The 21,686-nt window shown below is 22.1% G+C and overlaps 4 protein-coding genes across 11 annotated transcripts in view; 2 read left to right on the forward strand and 2 right to left on the reverse strand.

Moving 5' to 3' along the window:
- Positions 1–3,797, forward strand: part of LOC122719670 (SPARC-related modular calcium-binding protein 1) — a 35,997-nt gene extending 32,200 nt beyond the window's left edge. For 2 of the 4 annotated variants that reach the window (XM_043945676.1, XM_043945679.1), the window contains exons 5-10: positions 521–601; positions 2,153–2,233; positions 2,600–2,833; positions 2,978–3,150; positions 3,291–3,456; positions 3,595–3,797. In XM_043945676.1, coding sequence (XP_043801611.1) covers positions 521–601; positions 2,153–2,233; positions 2,600–2,833; positions 2,978–3,150; positions 3,291–3,456; positions 3,595–3,683 — 824 coding nt within the window. In that variant the 3' untranslated portion in view covers positions 3,684–3,797. The remainder of the gene's footprint in view (positions 1–520; positions 602–2,152; positions 2,234–2,599; positions 2,834–2,977; positions 3,151–3,290; positions 3,457–3,594) is intronic. The other 2 variants (XM_043945677.1, XM_043945678.1) reach the window with 2 other exon arrangements.
- A 2,351-nt stretch (positions 3,798–6,148) lies between these two features.
- LOC122719674 (cyclin-dependent kinase 9) lies at positions 6,149–8,618 on the reverse strand. Its single transcript, XM_043945688.1, has 7 exons — positions 8,437–8,618; positions 8,256–8,340; positions 7,412–7,502; positions 7,169–7,335; positions 6,832–7,073; positions 6,602–6,749; positions 6,149–6,526 (listed from the first exon to the last, which is right to left on the reverse strand). The coding sequence occupies exons 1-7, from the start codon at positions 8,541–8,543 to the stop codon at positions 6,218–6,220; spliced, it is 1,149 nt and encodes a 382-aa protein (XP_043801623.1). The 5' UTR covers positions 8,544–8,618; the 3' UTR covers positions 6,149–6,217.
- Positions 8,619–8,738: 120 nt separating this feature from the next.
- Positions 8,739–21,686, forward strand: part of LOC122719685 — a 107,610-nt gene continuing 94,662 nt past the window's right edge. Inside the window, exons 1-10 of one of the 5 annotated variants that reach the window (XM_043945716.1) lie at positions 8,739–8,904; positions 10,085–10,309; positions 10,817–11,014; positions 11,896–12,018; positions 12,212–15,903; positions 15,986–16,401; positions 16,476–16,667; positions 16,743–17,279; positions 17,390–17,632; positions 17,758–18,466. In XM_043945716.1, the coding sequence (XP_043801651.1) occupies positions 10,116–10,309; positions 10,817–11,014; positions 11,896–12,018; positions 12,212–15,903; positions 15,986–16,401; positions 16,476–16,667; positions 16,743–17,279; positions 17,390–17,632; positions 17,758–18,466 (6,304 nt within the window). In that variant the 5' untranslated portion in view covers positions 8,739–8,904; positions 10,085–10,115. Of the gene's footprint in view, positions 8,905–10,084; positions 10,310–10,816; positions 11,015–11,895; positions 12,019–12,148; positions 15,904–15,985; positions 16,402–16,475; positions 16,668–16,742; positions 17,280–17,389; positions 17,633–17,757; positions 19,051–21,686 lie in introns of those variants that run through there. The other 4 variants (XM_043945712.1, XM_043945714.1, XM_043945715.1 and 1 more) reach the window with 4 other exon arrangements.
- Positions 19,686–21,358, reverse strand: LOC122719686 (STING ER exit protein). Its single transcript, XM_043945718.1, has 4 exons — positions 21,073–21,358; positions 20,837–20,993; positions 20,394–20,622; positions 19,686–19,940 (listed from the first exon to the last, which is right to left on the reverse strand). The coding sequence occupies exons 1-4, from the start codon at positions 21,191–21,193 to the stop codon at positions 19,794–19,796; spliced, it is 654 nt and encodes a 217-aa protein (XP_043801653.1). The 5' UTR covers positions 21,194–21,358; the 3' UTR covers positions 19,686–19,793.

Here is a 21,686-nt window from a genome sequence, read left to right on the forward strand (position 1 = left end):
TCTTGATTTCTCCAATTTTAGAAGTTTAAACTTTTAGAATTTAATTATATATTTATATTATTTCCTCTATTTAAAAATATTTATAAATTGTCATTAATAATTATTTTCAAACATTTTCTCCAAATGCATGTCTTTTAAGATATATATTCTGTATAACATGTATAATGTGTACATAGTTTTTATTAATGACATACCAATGCATGATCTGCAGAAATCACAAACTGCTACAGGCAAACAAAAAAATATTTTCATTAGAAAAAAAAATTGCATCTATAAATATAGATTTATTTATATGCAAGAATTCTGGAATGTGTTTGGGATACACACTAGAGAGGGTGAAAGAAAGAAAAAGCGAAAGAAAAAATGCTGCCTGAGTTGTTATAATTAGTGATCATCCTACTATTCGATGTTCGCCACTGCTCGCTGCTCTGCTAGTAAAACCTGCGATGCGCGAATGACAAAAAACATTGTACATATAGGTAAGGCCGGTCGGCTGAGTGACATCATTGTTATCATTTAGTACGTTTGTTCTTGTCGCTGAACCCCGCAGACGAGCGTCCCGAGGTCCCTGAGGCGCAGAGGACCCGGGTCATGGACCAAGGTGAGTCCTAGTTCTGCACATCAAAACAGTCAGCACATCATTTTTTGCGTTAGTTTTTTTCTTAAATATTTTTTTAACAGTGTTATTTATTCACCTGTTATGGGGATCCTTATAAATTTTTTATCATGTAAATATACATATATTTATATTATTTAATATAATTAATATTTTTTTTTAATTTTTTTTTTATTATTTATTTTTATTTATTATTAAATGTAATAAGACATTTGAATATACAGTATACTTTTTGAAATAACTTAGTAGAAAACTGAAAAAGTTGCCTGATATGTATGGAATAAAAGAAATTTACGAAAAAAATTCATAAATATTGTTAAGTTTTTAAAAAATTATTTTACTTATTATATTTAATAATAATATAAAATGAATCATATATTATAACAATATAAAATTGAATCATAAAATTTTGTTGCCACATTTAATTCTTAAGAAATTTTAATTAAGAAAAGATTGATACTAAATAATAGATAATAATAATAACAGGATTCTATTATATAGATTGATCAATTTTAAAAAGATAATATTTTATTTTCAATGTTTGAATTTAAATTAAAAGATATCTAATATTTTATCTTAATAAAATATTATTTGAAAAAATCGGCACATATCCCTATAACAAATTTATTTTAACAAATTATTTTTTTTTATATTTCTTATATTTATGATATAATTAAAAATTATATCTATTTATTTAAAAAAAAAAAGTTAATTTCTATCATGATGAACTACTGAATTATTTACTATTTAATTATTTAAGTTTATTCGTATCATTTTAAAAAAATAATAAATTTACTTAAAATCGTGCCAAAGCTTTTTTTTTATAAACATAAATTTTTATTTATTGATTTTTGATGAAAATTTTCTATAATCATTTTTCTTATATAAATAGTATATTATTTATATTTTAAATATATCATTATTTTATTTATATTTATATAAATATATTTTTATATTTTATATTTTACTATTATATTAATTTGCATAATTTTGTAAAAAATTTTTTTGAAAATAACAAAATATATTAAATTATATCTTGATATTTATAAAATATATTTATTTTAATATGATATATGATATATGATATATTTCTAAATAAAAAGAAAAAAGATAAAAAATATATGAAAAAAATGTATGCATTTGTGCATAAATTTTATTACGGATAGTAATCTTTCTCAAAATTATTGTAAAAATAAGTGTGCAATATTATAATTATTCTAGTGTAAATATAAATTTTAAATTAACCGCTGTATTAACAGATCATATTACAAAACATTCATGGATTGTACAAAAAAGATTTTTTCATAAAAAAATAAAACATTTCATAATTTTTAAAAACGTAATAGTTTCTAAAAACAAGAAAAAAATCTTTGTTTTTGTACATAATGATTAACATTAATCTTAAATTTTCGTGAATGGGCCGATTATAATCATACATTATAAGTATATTATGTATTATATTAGTATATTATAAGTGAAAATTATAAATGAAAATGAAAATACGATGATAATGCTATTTTTTTTTGTTTTTCACAGTGTTGAATGGTAATCCTCCTCCAATGCATTCTCGACCAGCATTTAATGATGATCCAATCGATACGAAAGAAGATAATGATGGTAAATAAACTTTTATATATTTTTTCTTCATAAAAGCAATTGTTAATATCTTTTTAAAATTTAAAATCAAAAATACAATTTCTTTTAAATTTTTAAATTAATATATATTTTGATATAGTTTTTCAAAATTTAGAAAATCATAATTAAAAAATAAAATTACATAATTCATTAAATTTCATAACAATTCCAATACAAAAAATATATAATAAAAAAAATTAAATAATTTGTTAATCATTTTTATTATTTTTTATTCTTTTTAATTATTGTAAAATTTCTATATATTAAGAAATAAATAAAATGCCAATATGAAAGAAATAAAAAAATATAATATAAAAGATATGTAAAATATAAAAATGAAATTTACAGCAAATGACTGTTTAACGGATAGACGATCTGTATTAGAAGATGAGAGGCAACATTCTCAGGAGAAATTTTATATACCTGCATGTACACCTGATGGAAGGTACCACAGAGTGCAATGTTATTCAGGTTATTGTTGGTGTGTATATCAAGATACTGGCAAACCAATACCTGGAACATCTTCCAAAAACCATACTCCAAATTGTAATCCAGTACCTACTCCTAGTAGGCCTATGAAAGGTAATTAATCATATTTTAATGTATATAGTGTATATTTAGTTATATATAGTTATATATAGTGTGTATAATATATATTTTGTCTTATTATATATTTATTTCAACAAAAATTTATTAATTTATAAATATTGTAATTTATAAATATAGGTTGTCCTGAACAAAAAAAACAATTGTTTTTACGTGATTTAATGGACTTGATGCATAAAAAGATGAAAGCTTCTGGCACTGATTCAGATGAAACAACAGCTAAATGGCAAGCTTCTAAAGAGGAACAAATAGCAACTTGGCATTTCGTCATGCTTGATAAAAATAAAAATAAAGTAAGAATAATAAATATTTTCTAATAAATTTATATATTATATAAATAAATATATTATATAAAAATCATAAAAATCAATTTGACAAAAAAGATATTTAAATAAAATGTTAATATTGATATGTATTTATACTTTTCTTTCAGGTTTTAGAAAGAAAAGAATGGAAAAGTTTTCGCACAATGGTAGCGAATAATAGACAACTTCAAAGATGTGGTAAAAGACTTCCAAGATATTGTGATATTAATAATGATAGAAAAATTAGCATGACGGAATGGTTCAGTTGTCTAAATGCTCAACGTACTACAACATGTAATTATTTTTAATATATTATATTTTTAATATAAATATGCAAATTTTTAAAATTTTGTATAATATTTTTTTTCATCAATTATAAATATTGTATTCAAATCTATTATTATACATATTAAATATATTAAAATATTATAGCTGAAAGTACAGAAAAAGTATCAACGAATAAACCGAAGAGAATGGGCCCGAATCCTTTGGATCAGTTTCTTAAAAACGATGATGATTAAAAGTATATGTGATAAAAATATATGTTTGGTATTTTATTGATATGTATAGTAATCGTTCATTACATATGAATGAATATTTCATAGTGTAACGATGAAACTTTCAAAAAAAGCTAATTGCCATGTTAAAAGAAATTTATTTGTATTTTTATATTTAATGATAAATATCACATTATTTTATTTTTAATATAGATTATATTTCTGTACTTTTTAGAAAGATATTAATAATTAGTAATTTGAATATAATAATGATATTATATGTATATGTATATAGATATATACAAGATATTACTGAAATGTAAGTTAAAAAAAAAATAAATCTATACAAAAAAATAAATCGAAAATATATAATGATATTTTTTTATACAAATATTTATATAAAAAATAATTTATTTTTAAATAAATCAATGTTGAAAATTTGTTAAATACATATATATTTAAGATTAACTTACAATTAGTTTTGTATACATGAATTTTATCAATATCATGGATTCTTCAATATTGATTTATTCGAAAGTGAAGTTCCGTATAAAACAATTTCTTATTTTCGATTTATTTTTTCATATAGATTCATCTTGTTTTGATTTATATATATGTTATATTATATTTACTTCGATAATACTCCATATCTATATTATATAAATATATATATATTTATATGTTTATCTTATATTTATAATATATCTGTATAATGTTTATACAAAAAAAAGCTAAAAAATGGAATGTTTTTTAAAAAATCAGATTTTAGATACCAATATGTATAATACCATCAATATCACAAAAGTTCATGTGAAAAAATGTCGAATGAGACTTATTTTTCAAATAAATAAATAAATAATTTAATTTTGCATTAGATAAAATGAGAGAGGATGATCATTTAATCAATATTGTAATGCATTATTGCTTGTCTAGCTAATTTTCTTAGCTAAAAATGTATTTATATTTATTTTTAGATATATGATTGAAATTTTAATACAATATAATTAAATACGTTACATGTTAAAAAAATTGTTATGAAAAAAATTTGTTTCAATACTTTTTATTTTATGTATCTAAAATGATATGAATATATTTTTTTTAAACTTGTTAAGAAATCATTTAGGCAAGCGTTATTATTATATATTGATATGATAAAATTAAATTATTTAAATTTGAAAAATAAATTCTAATCGATATTCATTTTTTTACATATATATATATATTACAATTTTATATATATAATATATAAAAAGTACATATATTCTATATTGTATTATATATTATATATATATTACAATTATATATATATATATATAATATATAGAATAAAAACAACAAAGTATTATGGACATATAATTATGTACAAATTTTTTTTTATTTAGATGCTATGCATTGCTTTTTCATGACAAAGATAGATAGATATTGATGTATAGATATTGATTGATAAAATTGAATGTAAAATTGCTGATTGCATTAATCACGCTCTTTATTATATGAATAGTATAGCAATTTTTTAAATTTTTTAATTTAAATTTAATTAATTTGAGATTTGTATATGTTTTAATACTTCTATTATTTAATCTTTTATTATATAATTAACTATATTATTATATAATAAACTATATAACAACATACTCAAAGATTGTGATAAAGTTAAAATTTGTTTATTAAAATAAAATTTTTTGTTGATAACAAATACTTGATGAACTAATTTTTGGAATAACAATTAATTTCAATATTTTCATCTTAAATATAATTTTTAATTATTTAATTTATCGGCAATTTACAGTTATAATCTTATATTATTTCATAATTGTATCACAATGTTATATCTATGTAAAATTTTAAATGAGTATATTTTAAGATGTTTTATATATTCTAATATATAACACAACTAAAGTTGAATTAAGAATGTATATAAAATTTCTTTTTCTTGTTATAAATATTGAGAAATATTAGATTATTTTGTAAAATATAATACATAAATAATTGAACAAAAATTATAAATTATAAGTTTGAATATTTATAGAAATAAGGTTTAAAATAGAAGACTGTTTCTACTTGTACAAAATTTATATATATATATAAATTTCCATAAATTTTTTATAACTTATATATATATGATGATTTTTCTTCAAAATGAATTCAAAAGCAATTAAAAACTGTATTAATAATTTCATTTTATATATAATAATTTGTCAATATGGCTATTCTATTATTAGTTAGCTATCAAATTTTTACGAAACGACTTACAAAATAAAAAAACTTAATTTGTTCACAAATATTATAAATCATATATGCATAAATATCACAATATTTAGATGATAATATTGCTTTTGAATTCATTGAGAGAATTATCCTGTTTATGTATATATATATATACATAAGAAAATTTTACATTTAAAAATTTTATATAAATTAAAATTTTAATTTTAACTAATACTCTATTATTACTAAAATAAAATTAAAGTCAAATCTTATATCAAAATGCTACGAGTTGAAAAAAATATGAATAATAAATGGCAGTCTATAGTTATAAAAAAAAAAATATAACTATTCTAAAATACACGATCTTGGTAACCACTGTCGGCCATACTAGAACTAGGTTTGGCTGGTCCCCCAGGTACTTGATGATGAGGATGGCGTATGTGACCAGGACGTCTTGGTGGAGCTAAGTATTCGAACATACTCTGAGTATGCTGAGCCAACATTTTACTAAGATCACAAGGCATAGGATCCGTCCAAAAAAAATCGTGATTTAATGCGGAATCTGCATCAAATCTTTTAGATGGATCAAGAATTAAAAGTTTATCTAATAAGTCACACGCATAAGGATCCTTTAAATATGGTTTTAATCTATCTTTAACCTAAAAAAAATGTATATTTTCAATGAATTACATTCTTAATGAAAATATTTTATTTAAGATAATAGAGATAATTACTTTTCGTTTTTGACCTTTAGGTAAATCCATTTTATTAAATAATTCTAAATTTTCTACTCCTGGCCATACTTCTGTTGTAATCGAACCACATAATTGAGAAATTAATATGAGCTGTTGTTGCTCTGTATTCCCTTGCATTATAGGTGATCTATAAACAATTATATTAAATAAATATTAAAAATAAATTTACAATAATAAATACCAATATTATTACTTAAAAATATAAATACCTGGTCCACATTTCAGCCATTATGCATCCTGCACCCCATAAATCTACAGGAGGGCCATAATTTCTATCACCAAGCAAAAGTTCAGGTGGTCTATACCAAAGAGTAACAACTCTATTTGTATAACGATTTGGTTGACCATTTTTATTTACACTAAATGCACGGGCTAATCCAAAATCAGCTAATTTTAATATACCATTTTTTGTTATTAAAACATTTGCAGCCTTCATATCTCTATGCAAAATCTATGCAAAAAATTAATATGTAATTTATATTATTTATATTAAACAAATTTTTTTCAATTATTTTTTTTCTAATTATACATTTATTGTGCTCTTACCTTGTTACTATGTATATAATAAAGACCATTTAATAATTGTTGCATAACTTTTTTAATTTCTCCTAAATTAAATTTGACATTTACATTGGACAATAAACCTGCTAAGTCATGTTCACAAAAATCAAATACAAGATAGAATGTAGAACGATAACGATTATATTGAGTTGCTAAAAAAAAATTTTCAAAATTATTTACTTCATAATTGTTATCAGAAAATATTTATTTACAATATCAAATATTTACCTTTTGTTCTACATATTTCTATTAAATTTACTACATTGTCATGTTTTAATAATTGCAATATTCTTATTTCTCTTAAAGCAGTTATAGGAAACTATAAATAAAAAATATAATGTTATAGTACATTCATATGATATATAAGTGTAAAATATATTTCAATATAATATATAATTTTCTTTAAAAAATGAAATAAAACTTTTCTTCATTTTGCTTTATAAAAATTATATTATTTTTTTTATATTTTTTAACAATATTTAATGAATACAATTTAAAAATAGTTAAAAAATTTAAAAAATTTTAATTTTTAAAAAATTCATCAAAAGTTATATTCTTAAAAATACATATTATTGATATATATCTAATGAGAAAAATTGATATTATACAAATGAGATAATAAAGATAATAAATAATAAAATCTTATTCAATTATATTTTTAATTTTTAATTAATTATATTTTTAATTTTTAATTGTTAAATCAAATTTATATTCAATTTATAATTATAATATCTGAAAATTATTTTAGTTTAATTAATTTTATCTTTAGAATGCAAAACATTATGCAAATTATTGAGTATAAATGATTTTTTAATAAAACTTATATAATTTTTCTACATTATTTATATACTATTATTTTTAAAATTTCTAAAATTCTAATAAGATTTAAAAAAATTTATTTATTTATCTTAGACATAAAAAAGAATAATTATTAGAAGAATTAATAATTTTTAGTATTTCTAAATAAAAATATAGTAAGCTATTGTGTTTGTATATTTATATACATATGAAATGAATAAAAAACGAAAAAAATATATTAATCAAATTAATCAAATATTCAACATATACATACCCCTTCCTTTTCATTATCCATTAATACTTTTTTCATAGCTACGAATTTTTTAGTACAATTCTTATCTCTCGCTTTAAACACTTCTCTATGAAAAAATATATATTATTAAAATTAAAGAAAATAATAAAAATTTTTCATTTGTATATAATTATAACCTAAAATAGAATATAACTAAACTTACCCGAAAGTACCTTGACCAATTTTTGCAACTTTTTCATATTTAGAAGATTCATCACAATGAGGAAAATCAAATTCTTCAATATATTTTTCCTTTTCCTTCGTATTCATCTTGAATATTTTTCAAACATGACTATTATAATACTTAACATGATAAATAAGAAATCATGAGAATCTATAAACAAATTTGACAGAACATTCTTGTACTTAACCTCAAAATAAAAAATTTCTTTTGATTCGCACGTCACCTAGCGGAACTAGCGTTAGTCAGTTTCATGCTTTTATATTGAGAACAGTCGTCACATATTTATGCCTTTTGAATAACAAACGAGTAGTGATATTTGATAATGTCATATTGTTAATATCTGTTAAAATTTATAACGGATACGAAATGCGCGAAAAAATTATAGTTCATAATATCGTATAATTATGATATATTCTGATTGATATTCCAGAACCGAAATAATGCGAGGTACGTAAGTACATATGTATGAAATACGATCAATAAATTATTGAGAATGTTTTATATAAAATATATAATTTAAAAATATAAGTTTAGAAAATATTTGACAAAAAATATTTTTGTATATTTGAAACTTTTTGAAATAAATATTCTATATTCAACCTCATTAATTTATGTATGTTATTCTTAATTTTTGAAAGTAAGTTACTTAGGATGCATGTGAAGATATGTTAAATGACAGTCAACAAGGTGTGTTCGATCAATGTTTTTCAAAAATGAAAAAAATAATTTCTTAATTATGCGTTTTTATTGTATTTTTTCTTAATTAAAAATAATTATTATTAATCAATCAATTAGTCAACATTTAACATGTTTCGATCATATAATTTTGATTAAAATTTAGTTTTTTGAACTGTATTATAATTACATATTTATTTTTAGTTTTTGCATCTTAATTTTATTTTAATTTTAATTTATTTATATTTCAAATATTTCATAAAATATTTAATTCACGAATCCATATGTGATTAAATACATATTAAATTTAAGGTTAAACAGAATATAAATTATCACATAACATTTTATTAAATATTATATATATATGTATAATATTTAATAAAATATATATATATATATATATATATATATTTTTAAATATATTCTCGAGATAATATTACATAATAAATTACAATCAGATATATATTATACGTATAATATATATATTTTATATTAGTATTATATATATTTATACTATTTATTATATATATTTTATACTAGTTTTTCAATGTTGAAAGTACATATTGAATAAGTTAAATATTGAATAAAAGAATTAATAAAAGAATTGTTGCAAGAAATATGTTTTATACTGTATTGACTTTAAAATTGTTGTGTACTTTGTTGACAATATAAATATTTAAATCATTATGTTCTTTTGCTTAGATTTTTTTATAATTAAAATTTTATTAATCTGAAAAAATTAAAGATGAAATTACTATAATCAAACTTATATAAATAGAAATTATATATGAAAATTATTATTTATAAAAATAATAAATATATTAAATATAATATTTTTATTACATGTAATATATTATATATTATATATTATATATTTCTTTTAACTAATTTATGTTTATATTTATTTGACTGAAATTTTTTCTTTAATTTTTTTATATTTAATGATTTAAAGGTAAACAAGTATGAAAGATTAGACATGTCTCATGGCTGGAGGCAGGGACAACAACAAGCAAAGTGGAAATTTAGACAAAATACATCAATGGCTTTATTGCCATCAACTTTATGCTTCTGTCAAGCCTGAACTTCCTTTTAGTGAAACATTTAAAAAACATCAACGTATAGAAAAAAATCGAATTGTTACAAAAAGTCTTAATGATCTACAAGATAATATTTTGAGGTAAATTAATAATTTATTATCATTTAAATTATAAATTATTAATTCAAATTCAAAGAAGAAATAATTTAAAAAATAATTTTTTTATTAATATATTAAAGAAAAAAATTATAATATAATATAAATTATAAATATAAATATTTTTATAAATCTTTGCATGATATATTTGAAAAGTTTTAGTGAGTTATTTTGTATTATTGTATATTTTATATTTTAGTTTATATGAGTAATATATAATAATATATAATTAACGTATAATAATATATAATATTAATATATAATTTATTGAAAATATTGAAATAACTAATATATTGTACAAAGTTATAGAATCATAATTTAAAAATTACTTATATCAGATCTTATTTTATTATATAATATTTGTTGCATCTGTATAAAATTTATCTGTAATTTATTAATGTATCAGTGAAGATATATTTTTGTATAAAACAATTTATATGTGCTAAATATAAGCTCGTAAATACATAAACTGAATAGAGTGTTTTATTGTAGCATATTTACGGACTCTTTATATTGTGATTTTAACATAGTATATGGACATAATATAATAAGAACAAACCATTGTATTGTTAAAATAAGAGCTCCACATTTTTATGAAATTCTCAAGCCTTATTTTATATACATTAACAATCATATTGATTGCATCATTGATAAACTGGAAATTTTTCATCACATAGAAGGTTTTGTGAGGTACTGCCCTAATCATCCCTAATCATTTATATAGCAGTATCAATAAAAACTATATTTACTATTTTATTATATTATATTTACATATTGCAGGCTATACCTACCTCTATAATATAGATTCTTGTTTAATTTAGAAATATTTGTAAAAATTAATCATTAAAATTTTTAAATATATGTATTAATCAATAATTAATTTTAATATTAAAATAATATAAATATTTCTGAATTAATAGAATTTTGAAAGTTCTATATATTTTTTTATATAAATATTATAAATTATGCATGCATTATTTGCATGCATTTTATATAAATTATGTATTAAAATTTTTTTAATAAAGTATTATATATTGTTTCCATTAAAAAAATTTATTTCGTGTATAAATAAATAAATAAATAAATAATATATAATACAATTAAATATATATATATATATATATATATATTATTATTATTAACTATATTAATTATTTATAAGTTAATTTATAAATTTTATAATTTTTAAATTGCAATCATATGAAAATTCCCTTTATTCAATTTTGAATTATAAATAATTTTTATTATCAATAATATCAAATTTGTAAAATAAATTATTTTTTTTATTTCTTTATATTTTATTTTATGCATATAATGATTATAAGCATTACTTATATATTGACAATAAAAATATATTATTCTATTCAATAGTATATTATGATGTTCAATAGTATATTATGATATTATTATTAGCCTGTAATTAATTTTTTATTTTCAAAATAAATGTCATAGAATGCACACATTTTAGAACAATATGTATTAGATATCATAATTAGAACAATATGTATTAGATATCTTTTTTTATTTCCATTCTTATCATACATTGTTAATTCTGTTTTATAAATTTTCAGACTCTTATATAGTAATTCTAATTTTTCAAAAGAAGAACAGTTATTGGTAGAATATATTTTGAATACTTATTCAAAACTTGTGAATGCATCCTCTAATAATAAAGTATTAGACATCAATAAAAGGTTACAATTTATAACTACAATATTTTAAAATGTATTTTTTATAAAATATATATATATAAATATTTTTAATATATATATTAATATTTTTAATAGTTTTATTTTATTAATAATAAAAATAATATATTTATATGTATTTATAGTTATAAGTACATTTTTTTATGTATATTTATAAATATTTGTTTTTATGTCAAAGATATGTGGATTCATCAGATTGTTATTTAAAAAGTACTGAAACTACAAGAAATGTGAGAGAATATACTACTGTGGATGTAAGTCCCACTATATCCGATATGGCTGATTCTGGTTTAGAAACAGGTTCTGTAAGTCCACATGAAAATACTATATCTGAGAATTCAAGTACTAATTTTGAGGAATTACAAGTCACAGATTATACTTCAGGAAATGATGAATTGGATAAGATACACGCTAAACATTTACATAATAAGGATGAAAAAGTAATCGTAAAAAATGAACATTATAATTTGACTAATAATTATGATAGTACATGTCATTCAAAGAACTTAGTAAAATCAGGATTAATGGAATATGGTTCAAATAACAGTGCAACATGTTGTTCTTTTGATACAGAACAACCACAATTAGATTTCTCTAGTTCATCTATGGATAATGCTCAAAAAGCAAAATCAAATGCGGATGAAATCTTTCAATATGAAAGTCAAGTACTTAGTGATCCATTTTATGAATCAGATTGTGGAAGTAATGAAAATGAATCATTTGAATTTGTTAATTTTGGCAATGCGTCTTCTACAAGCATTGATGTAAAAAAAAATTGCACAGAGAAAGAATCCACAAAAAAGTTACAAGATGAAAAAATGTGTCATTCCAGTCATTCACAAAATGAAAATGTACGATCAAAAAATATAAATCATGAAATTTCACATGATAACCAAAAAAGTTCCTGTAATACAAGTAATTACTATTTTATTGATGCATCAACTCTTAATGATGAAGTAGAAATTCCAACTTCTAATGTGGTTAAAAATAAATGTAATAATGAAAAATTACAATCTTATATTTCCTATTCTTCTAAGTATGTTGCAAATACATCTACTGATCTCGCTGAAGAGCAATATTATAAATTTACATCTTTAAAAACGACTAATTTGCAAACTGAACACGAACGAATAGCAGAATTCGAAAAAGAATTGAAACTTACTGAATATTTTGAGCCACAAAAAATAAAAAGAATTAATTCTATATCTAAAGATAAAATAAATACTGAAATAAATAAAGAATCTTTAGTTGTAGAAATTAAAGAAGCAGACAGTGGAGAAAGTGCGCATCCTTCTCCTTGCCCTGACAATAATAAAAACATAAATAACGACCGATATGTAATATCACAAACAAATGATAATGATACAAATTTGACTATAGAGACTAAAAAGGAAATAATGGAACCAACAAATGATAAAGATGTAAATTTAACAAATAATATGCAACCTTCTCTTATTAGAAGAAATACATTTGAGCTGGACTCAAATGATGAAAAACTTTCAGTTTTACGACAAGAATATGAACGACGACAAGGTAATCTCGTGTTTCAAAATGCTATACCTCAATATTCAGGACATCGTGTAGATGGTGATTCATGCTTCAATCCGGATGAATCTTCAATTTCAATAAGCAATGTATTAAATAAATTTCCAATTGATGTTCAAATTCCAACTAGTAGTCAATATCATGCCATGCAATATCTTTCGCTAGATAATGGAGAATATGAAAATAATCAAATATCATTAGAAAATAATAATTCTTTAAAAAATAAAACCAATATAAATTATCCGGTAATTAAAAGTGCTAGTGATAAAGTAGTTACGAATTATCATTCAGAATTGGATAATGATTCAAGCAAATGTAGTAATAGCTTACCTGTTACATTAAGTTCTATTATAGAAAAAGATAGTAAAATCGATAATATAAAAAAAACTAAATGTGATGAAACTATGCCTATTATTTCCGGCGGCGTAAGCACTTTGGATTATTCTAAACCTAATGATAGTCCTACTGTGCGTCGAAAAACAGAATCTACACCAATCGTTTCTGGAGGTTCTGTTATTATGAATGAACCTGTAGTAAAAATAAAATCCACAAAAATGTCCTCATCTATGACTGCATGGATCGTTGATATGAGCGATTGTAATAAAAATGAATCCAAACCATTGAACAATATTCATACAGGAATGTCTCAAAGTTTTTCAAATTCAGAATGCATAAAGAAACCGATAAAAAAAACAAGTAGCCATGAAAAACATAATAGTTTAGGATTTTTCGTTAATTTGAAGAATATGGATACAAAATCTATTTCACAACAACAAAATTATTCATTAGAAAAGAAAGAACATAATGGATGTAATAAATCTTATTGTGAATTTTATGTCGATATGTCTAATACAAATAAAGTATTAAAAAATACAAAATTAGAATTAGAAGAAGCTATTGTCAAACCTGAAAAATCTAATGAAAGTGATAAGAAAAATATTTTTTCTATGTTTATTGATTTAAGTGATACACCGAAAAACAGAGAAAATATACAATCTTTACATAGAAGAAGTTTTTCCACATTTTCCGACAAACAAGAAATAAAAATGGATGATATTAATTCTAGCGAGAATAGTATTACAATGAAGGAAGATCGATCATTAATTGAACAACGATGTATTAAAGAAAAAACCAAACCAAGTGTTTTTATGTACATAGAGTCTGATTCTCCAGTAGTAAGAAGAAGAACCTTATCTTCATCGCGGCCACTGTTTAAACGACATTCTTGGAATGTTGATAAAACACAAGGCGCTAATAATAATGGACATGTTGCAAAGGAATTAATGTTTAGGAAGGAACACAAACGCGCACATAGTCTATCCGTAGATCGGGGAGATTTAAAGAAATTACAAGCAAAAACTAATTTCTCAAATCATTCTTTAAATGACATGATAAAACCAGATATTACTCAGGGAAATTCTAAACTTCTTCGAGAAAGTAATGGTCCAAACAATATGGATACATCTTCAGAAGATGTTTTCGAGTTTGATGTAAGAGATACGCCTCCAAATTCTCATGTTGAAGTGATCAATGAAGAACTTCGTGTTAATATAAAAGAACATGAATATACAGAATTGAAAACTGAAAGAATGACAGAAAATCTAAATACTACCGATGTTAAAACATATGAAGATGAATATTCAGAAACTTCGGTTTGGGAGAAAACATGTACAGAAAGTACTGAAGGACAAACACGCAAAAGTGAAACATTTGACATTAGTAGCGGCAGTGGTCCATCTCCTGATAGTGATAATCATGATTATGAATTATCGGAACTATTAAACGGAGAAGTACCAAGTATAAATCGAACGCAAGTAGTTCCTAGTGTAGTAGGAAGTAAAATATCAGAAACACATAAGTCTTTAAATGAAACTATCAAAAAAATTGAAAGCGAATTAAAAAGTTCAGATTATGTAAAATCAAAAATAACGTATGATAATCATAATATAATATCAAAAAAACATGAAAAAATTATAGAACATAATATGAAAACATCAACTTCTAATTTTGTTCGATTATCTGATTTAGATAAAACACCTGTTTCTTCTCATTCAGCGGACATGTTAACTGTAAAAGAAGAAGAAAATACTTATCATATGTGTAATAGTATTCCAGAAATTTCATGGATTGAAAGCAAATTAATAATGTCTAGAACTAATGGATCTGTTAGACCATCTAGAAAATTTACTTCGATCATGAGCACTTCTCTTCCATCTAAACAAAAGTCTCCCCTTGAAGATCTAACAGGAGAATATGATGGAGAAGGAATTATATCAGAATCTGATCTAAGTAGTATGCAAAGTAGTATGGGTCGTTCTGGTGCAGGTTTGTAATTTATTATTTTAGAGTGAAAATATAATCAAAATGATTATAAATTATTAAAATATTAATTATTAATTTTTTTTAGAAGGAAGTACAGAGGAAACTGAAACATCAAGTTTAGCAGGAAGTAGACCATATAATAGATTGGGAGAAGATTTATTAAGAATGTTTTTAGAAGAAATTAATCCAGATGTTACAATCGATGTAGCTGGACGTCGTATAAGAGCTCACAAATGCATATTGAGTTCTCGATGTCAATATTTTGCAGCGATCCTTAGTGGAGGATGGATTGAAAGTGTAGGAAATGTTATTTCTCTGCAAGGATATTCTTATGATGCAGTACATTTTGCACTGTGCCACATATATAGTGGAGAAAGTAATATACCAGATTCCATAAGTATAGTTGAATTAGCTACATTAGCTGATATGTTATGTTTGGAAGGTCTTAAAGAAATTATAGGATATACACTTAAAGTTAAATATTGTCATTTGTTTCACAAGGTAAAAAAATTTCACAAAATTTTACATTTTTATAATAAAATTCTTAATCAATATTATCATTATTTTCTTTAAAGCCTTGTCAAATATGTGCCGTTGGTGTATTAGAGTGTATGCCTTTAGCAGCAGCTTATGGTTTAGATGAAGTATATCGAAAATCTCTTCGTTGGGTTACAAGACATTTTGTGCGAATATGGCCATGTAAAGCATTTGCAACACTTCCAAAAGAACTTATGGCAAAATGTTATCATCAACATATTGTACACATGGTATGTATCATTTAATATATCATTAAATTTTTCTGAAGTATATATGATAATCTTTTTTGTTTTTATTTTAAATAGTCCACAGACAATGTGCTTCAAACTATAATGGATTGTGATAAACTTCTTGCAACTTTGCCAAATGTTCGTTGGGCCGAACCAGTATTCAGAATGGTTTCAAATTTATTGGAAACATCTGTGAAATTTTTATCAGATAATTTTTCAGGAGTCTTAGGAAATGAAAATTTTCAGTCCCTTGGACGAGAATTAACGTGGAACATCAGTCGATTGGAAGATAATTTCTTAGCAGCAGCTGAACGTTTACCTCCCGAACAAGCATGTAAAAGTTATTCAAAATTGCATAAAATGTTAACTTCGGCACAACAAGATGAAATTCAAGAAAAGATTAAGTGGGGATCGTTATTTGTTGATTTTTTGAAAAAAATTCAAAGTCGAGTAGAAAAATGTTTAGTTCGAGATGCAGCACGAGCTGCTAGAACTACTTCGTGGTTAAAAATGGATTTGGAACTTCGGCGTAGAATTCAAGAATTAGCTTGTCTTGTAATTCTACCTCATGAAACATCGAAGCGTCAATCAAGACATTCTAACTTCATAAAAGTAAAAAATTTATAATATTATTATAAATTATTATAATTTATATAAACAAATTAAAATTTTTCAAATATTTTTTTATTTTTAAAATTATTTTTTGTTTTTTATTCTTACAGGAATCTTATAGGCCAGTATCAAATCGTTCAACAACTATAAATAGAACTTTAGATTTGAAACGTGTAAAAATGGTTATATCTGAACATAATCATAAGACTTTAAAACAAGTAGCAGTAACTCAACAACAACCGAAAAAAGTTTTTAACAAACCAAAAAGTGATCCATTAGAACGTAAAATGCAAAACGATAAACAAATCACTACAGATACAAATAGGCCAAAATCTTGGCCTAATAAATTAGAGGTAATTTTTTTTCTTTTTCAATATTACTATGATATATAATATGAAAATATTATATAATATAATATTTAGAAAATCAAAAAATTTCTTTTAAATTATTTTTTAAAATTTAATATATTAACTTTTAGGTAAAATCAAGATACTTAGAACCTAGGAATAAATCTGTTCCAAAAGAAAGCACGCAACCAGTACATCAAGAAAAAACTATAATACAACAACGACGAAAAATAATGATTTCATCTTCAGATTCATCTCGTACATCTAGTCCGGCAATGAAACGAGCTACTGATAAAAAATCATTAACTAAAATAAAATTACCTATAAAGAAAGATGTAAAGGCATTATCTTCAGATAGTTTAACAGAATCTAATGCCACTAGAACTAATACTAAAAATGATTCGATCAGTAAAAGTTGCGGTATTACTCGTCCAGAATCTCCATCTTTTAAACAGAAAAATACAGAGATAGGCTTGTCTGTAGATTCTTTAGCAGAATCGAAGAACAAGCCAACAACTATTAAGAAAAAAACAAATAAGATGGATACTTCAATATCTACAGATAGTCTTATGACTGAAATAACAACAACGCCCAAGTCAAATACATCAAACAAGCTTTCACCTACTTTAGGAAAAACGATAAGTAAAACACAATATCATGATAAAGGAGTAAAAAAGACTTCACCACCGATGCAACAAAAAAGTCCACTTACAATAACAAGAAGACCACGAAGATCATTAGAAAATTCAACTGCAGCTAGTAGAAGCCGAGCTGCAGCTATTAGTGCTTATCATTTACGAAGAAATCTTCTAGATGCTGCAAAAACACCAGATATTCCAAGTAAGTCATTAAATAACATAGTGTGTAAAACAGTAAGCATACGACCGCTTACCCAATCGACAGTTAATCATCCTAATATAATGAAAGAAAAAAAAGAAGGAATGCCAATGCAGCAAAGCTCCGAAAGTCCTAGCAAAAGATCTTCTCCTAAATCATTTGGCACTAGTAAAATAAATAAATCTTTGGTCACTAATAAAAGGACAACTATTGCAAAGACTTCTTGTGATGAGAAAGTTAAAAATAAGTGTAATGGAGAAGTTTCAAAACAACCAACAGTAGGTTCTAGATCAGGAACTTTTTTGAAAGATGAACCCACGATTCTTAAGAAAGCAGATATTAAATCTTCTCAAATTAATACTTAAATTTATGAAGTGCTAAGTTTTTCCATAAACATAGCATCATCAGTTTTACAATTATACTATAAAACTATTATCTTTAACCACAAACGTGATAACTCCAACCGCGAAATCGTACTATATATAAAAATAGATATAATTTTAATCTAATCAAGTTGCAGTTGATTAATTATAAAAAAAAAAATTTAAAATGCATTTATTAGATATATAGAAAATTGCTATGATTCTCTTATAATATTGAAAATAATTTTAAAATGAAATATGGTACTAGGAATATATAAGTAAGATTATTATATATTGTTTTTTTAATTATTTCTTTTAATACTTTTTAAATTTAATTAAAATATTATGTAATTAAGATATCGATAAAAAGTATCACTTTCGATCATAAATGCAGCTAGCTTATCCCACCTAATTTTCAACTAATGTGTGCATTAATACACATAATATTAAATATTACATATTCATAGAATATAGATGTATCATGGCCAGTTATATAATATATTTAGATAGATTTTTTTTCTTTCACATTAAAAAGCCATATTATCCAAAATTATTTCCTAGAACTATTTACTAATTTTAGTATATATTTTTACTATTTACTAGTTGTAGTATATATGTAATGTAATTATTTCTTACCATTTAATGTTGCCATTTTACTAATCAATTCTTATTATAAATAGAATTTCGTTTATCCTTAAATGATCCTTATTAATAAATTAAATAGTTATTTGTATTTATTTATTAAATTTATATCTCTATTTTTTGCATTGTACATTTATATACAATATTTATATCTAGTCATTTATATATTTTAAATATTTTACTTTTATGTAATGTTAATAAATAACTCAATATAATGTTAAAGAATGGTTTAATTTTTTAAGACATCATTTTTTTTTTAAATTTTGATAAAGTAACAAAAACGATATAAATATTTTAAAATATGTGATATTAATATTAATTAAATTTTAAACATCTAATAATGTTCCACGAGGTCTTCCTCTTTTTGGATCTGCTTCAGGAGGAGGCATAGCCTTTCGTTTATTCATTCCTTTCCTCTCTAATTGTTTTTCTATTATTCGTGCATTATTAGCATATGAATCAGCAACTTCTCTCTGCAAATATGAAATATACATTATAAATACAAATTATTTTTTTATAAAAAAGAAAGAGTACAAATTCATATATAATTTTTTCTTGTACTTAAATATTATATTTTTATTATATACAATATTAGAATCTAATATAATCATATTAATATTTTAAAATTAAAAATTTATTTATTTTTTAATTTATTATTATTATTTATTAATTAATTTAATTATTATTATTTATTTATTAATTTATTATTATTATTATTTATTTATTAATTTATTATTATTATTATTTATTTTTTAATTTTTTTTATTTTGTTAATAAAAAAAATTGGTTTAATTGCAATTTTTTACAAATAATAGTAAGAATATATTTTATCTTCTTATATAGTAAGAATCTATTTTATCTTAGTTTCAAAAAAAATATATTTATTTTTGAAAATTGAAAATATAATATGGAAATTAAAAACTTACTGCTTCGATTTCATCTTCTTCTTCGTCAATTGTAGATACAGTAACAGAACTGAATTTTCCCATATTTTTTGTATGTTTTGTTACAATTATTTTCTTTGGCTTTTCAATAGCAACCTGATTGTATATATCTGTCATTGGACCTTCACCAGAACTTTTAATTACTGCACCTTTTACAATAAATACAATATTTGTTGCTTGATCATGTTTATAATAAAGAAAAAGACCACATCTGTAAAAATATATGTATGTATATATATATATATATATATATATATATATATATATATATATATATATATATGTATGTGTACATTGAAATTGATATTGTAACTTGTAAAAATAATATATAAAATCACTAAATATTACTAATTTTTTAAATTAAAATTTTTGATATAATTACATCAGGAAAATTATGTTTAAAAATAAAATAAATTATCTCATACTTTTTACATTTTTGACGACATTGTTTTTCTATTCCTTCATGACGTTTCAAATACACGACTTCATCTTGCTCACAAGTCATTTTATGAGCATGTTTACTACCATCAATAACTCGTGCACCATCTCTTTTTCTTAAAGGTAATTTTTCTATAGCACAATCTAATAAAAATATTTATGTATTTTCACTTATAAATTTTAAGACAATAAAGAATAATATAATAAATAATATGATTCTAACCTAAAATCAATGTCATCTGTCCACATAAACAATAATAAATATGTAATGGTTTTTCTTCACTATATTCTTCTTGATCTTTTGTATCGGAACATATTATACTTCTTGAAACGACTTTCGGCATTTTCACTTAAAATTATATAATCAATTTATAAAGTAAATTTTTTATTTTGACTTTATATTAAAATATAAATTATTTATATCAATCATACTGTTTATATATAGTCACAAACTAAATATAAAAGTAGACTTAATCATCTTTCCTATCCAAACTTGACTGCCATCGATATTCGATGTTAATTTCAGCGCCCTCTATTTAAAAATGACAGTCATGCAATAAAATAATTATAAAGTATATATATATATTATAAATATTAAAAAAAAATATATTATAAATATATATATATTATAAAAAAAAATATTATATATATATATATCTCGTAAAATTCACAAAGCTCATAAAATAATAAAATATTCGATTTATTCTTATATTTAATTTGTATCTAATTGTGATCTATACATAGTTTCTTAATATTTTTGTTTTCAATATTATCGATAGAAATAAAAAATATGATTACAACAAGTGATTGAAATTATAATTATATACAATCATAATA

This window comes from Apis laboriosa, unplaced genomic scaffold (genome assembly GCF_014066325.1).
Source record: "Apis laboriosa isolate Shangri-la unplaced genomic scaffold, ASM1406632v1 scaffold93_cov139, whole genome shotgun sequence".
Lineage (NCBI taxonomy): Eukaryota > Metazoa > Arthropoda > Insecta > Hymenoptera > Apidae > Apis > Apis laboriosa.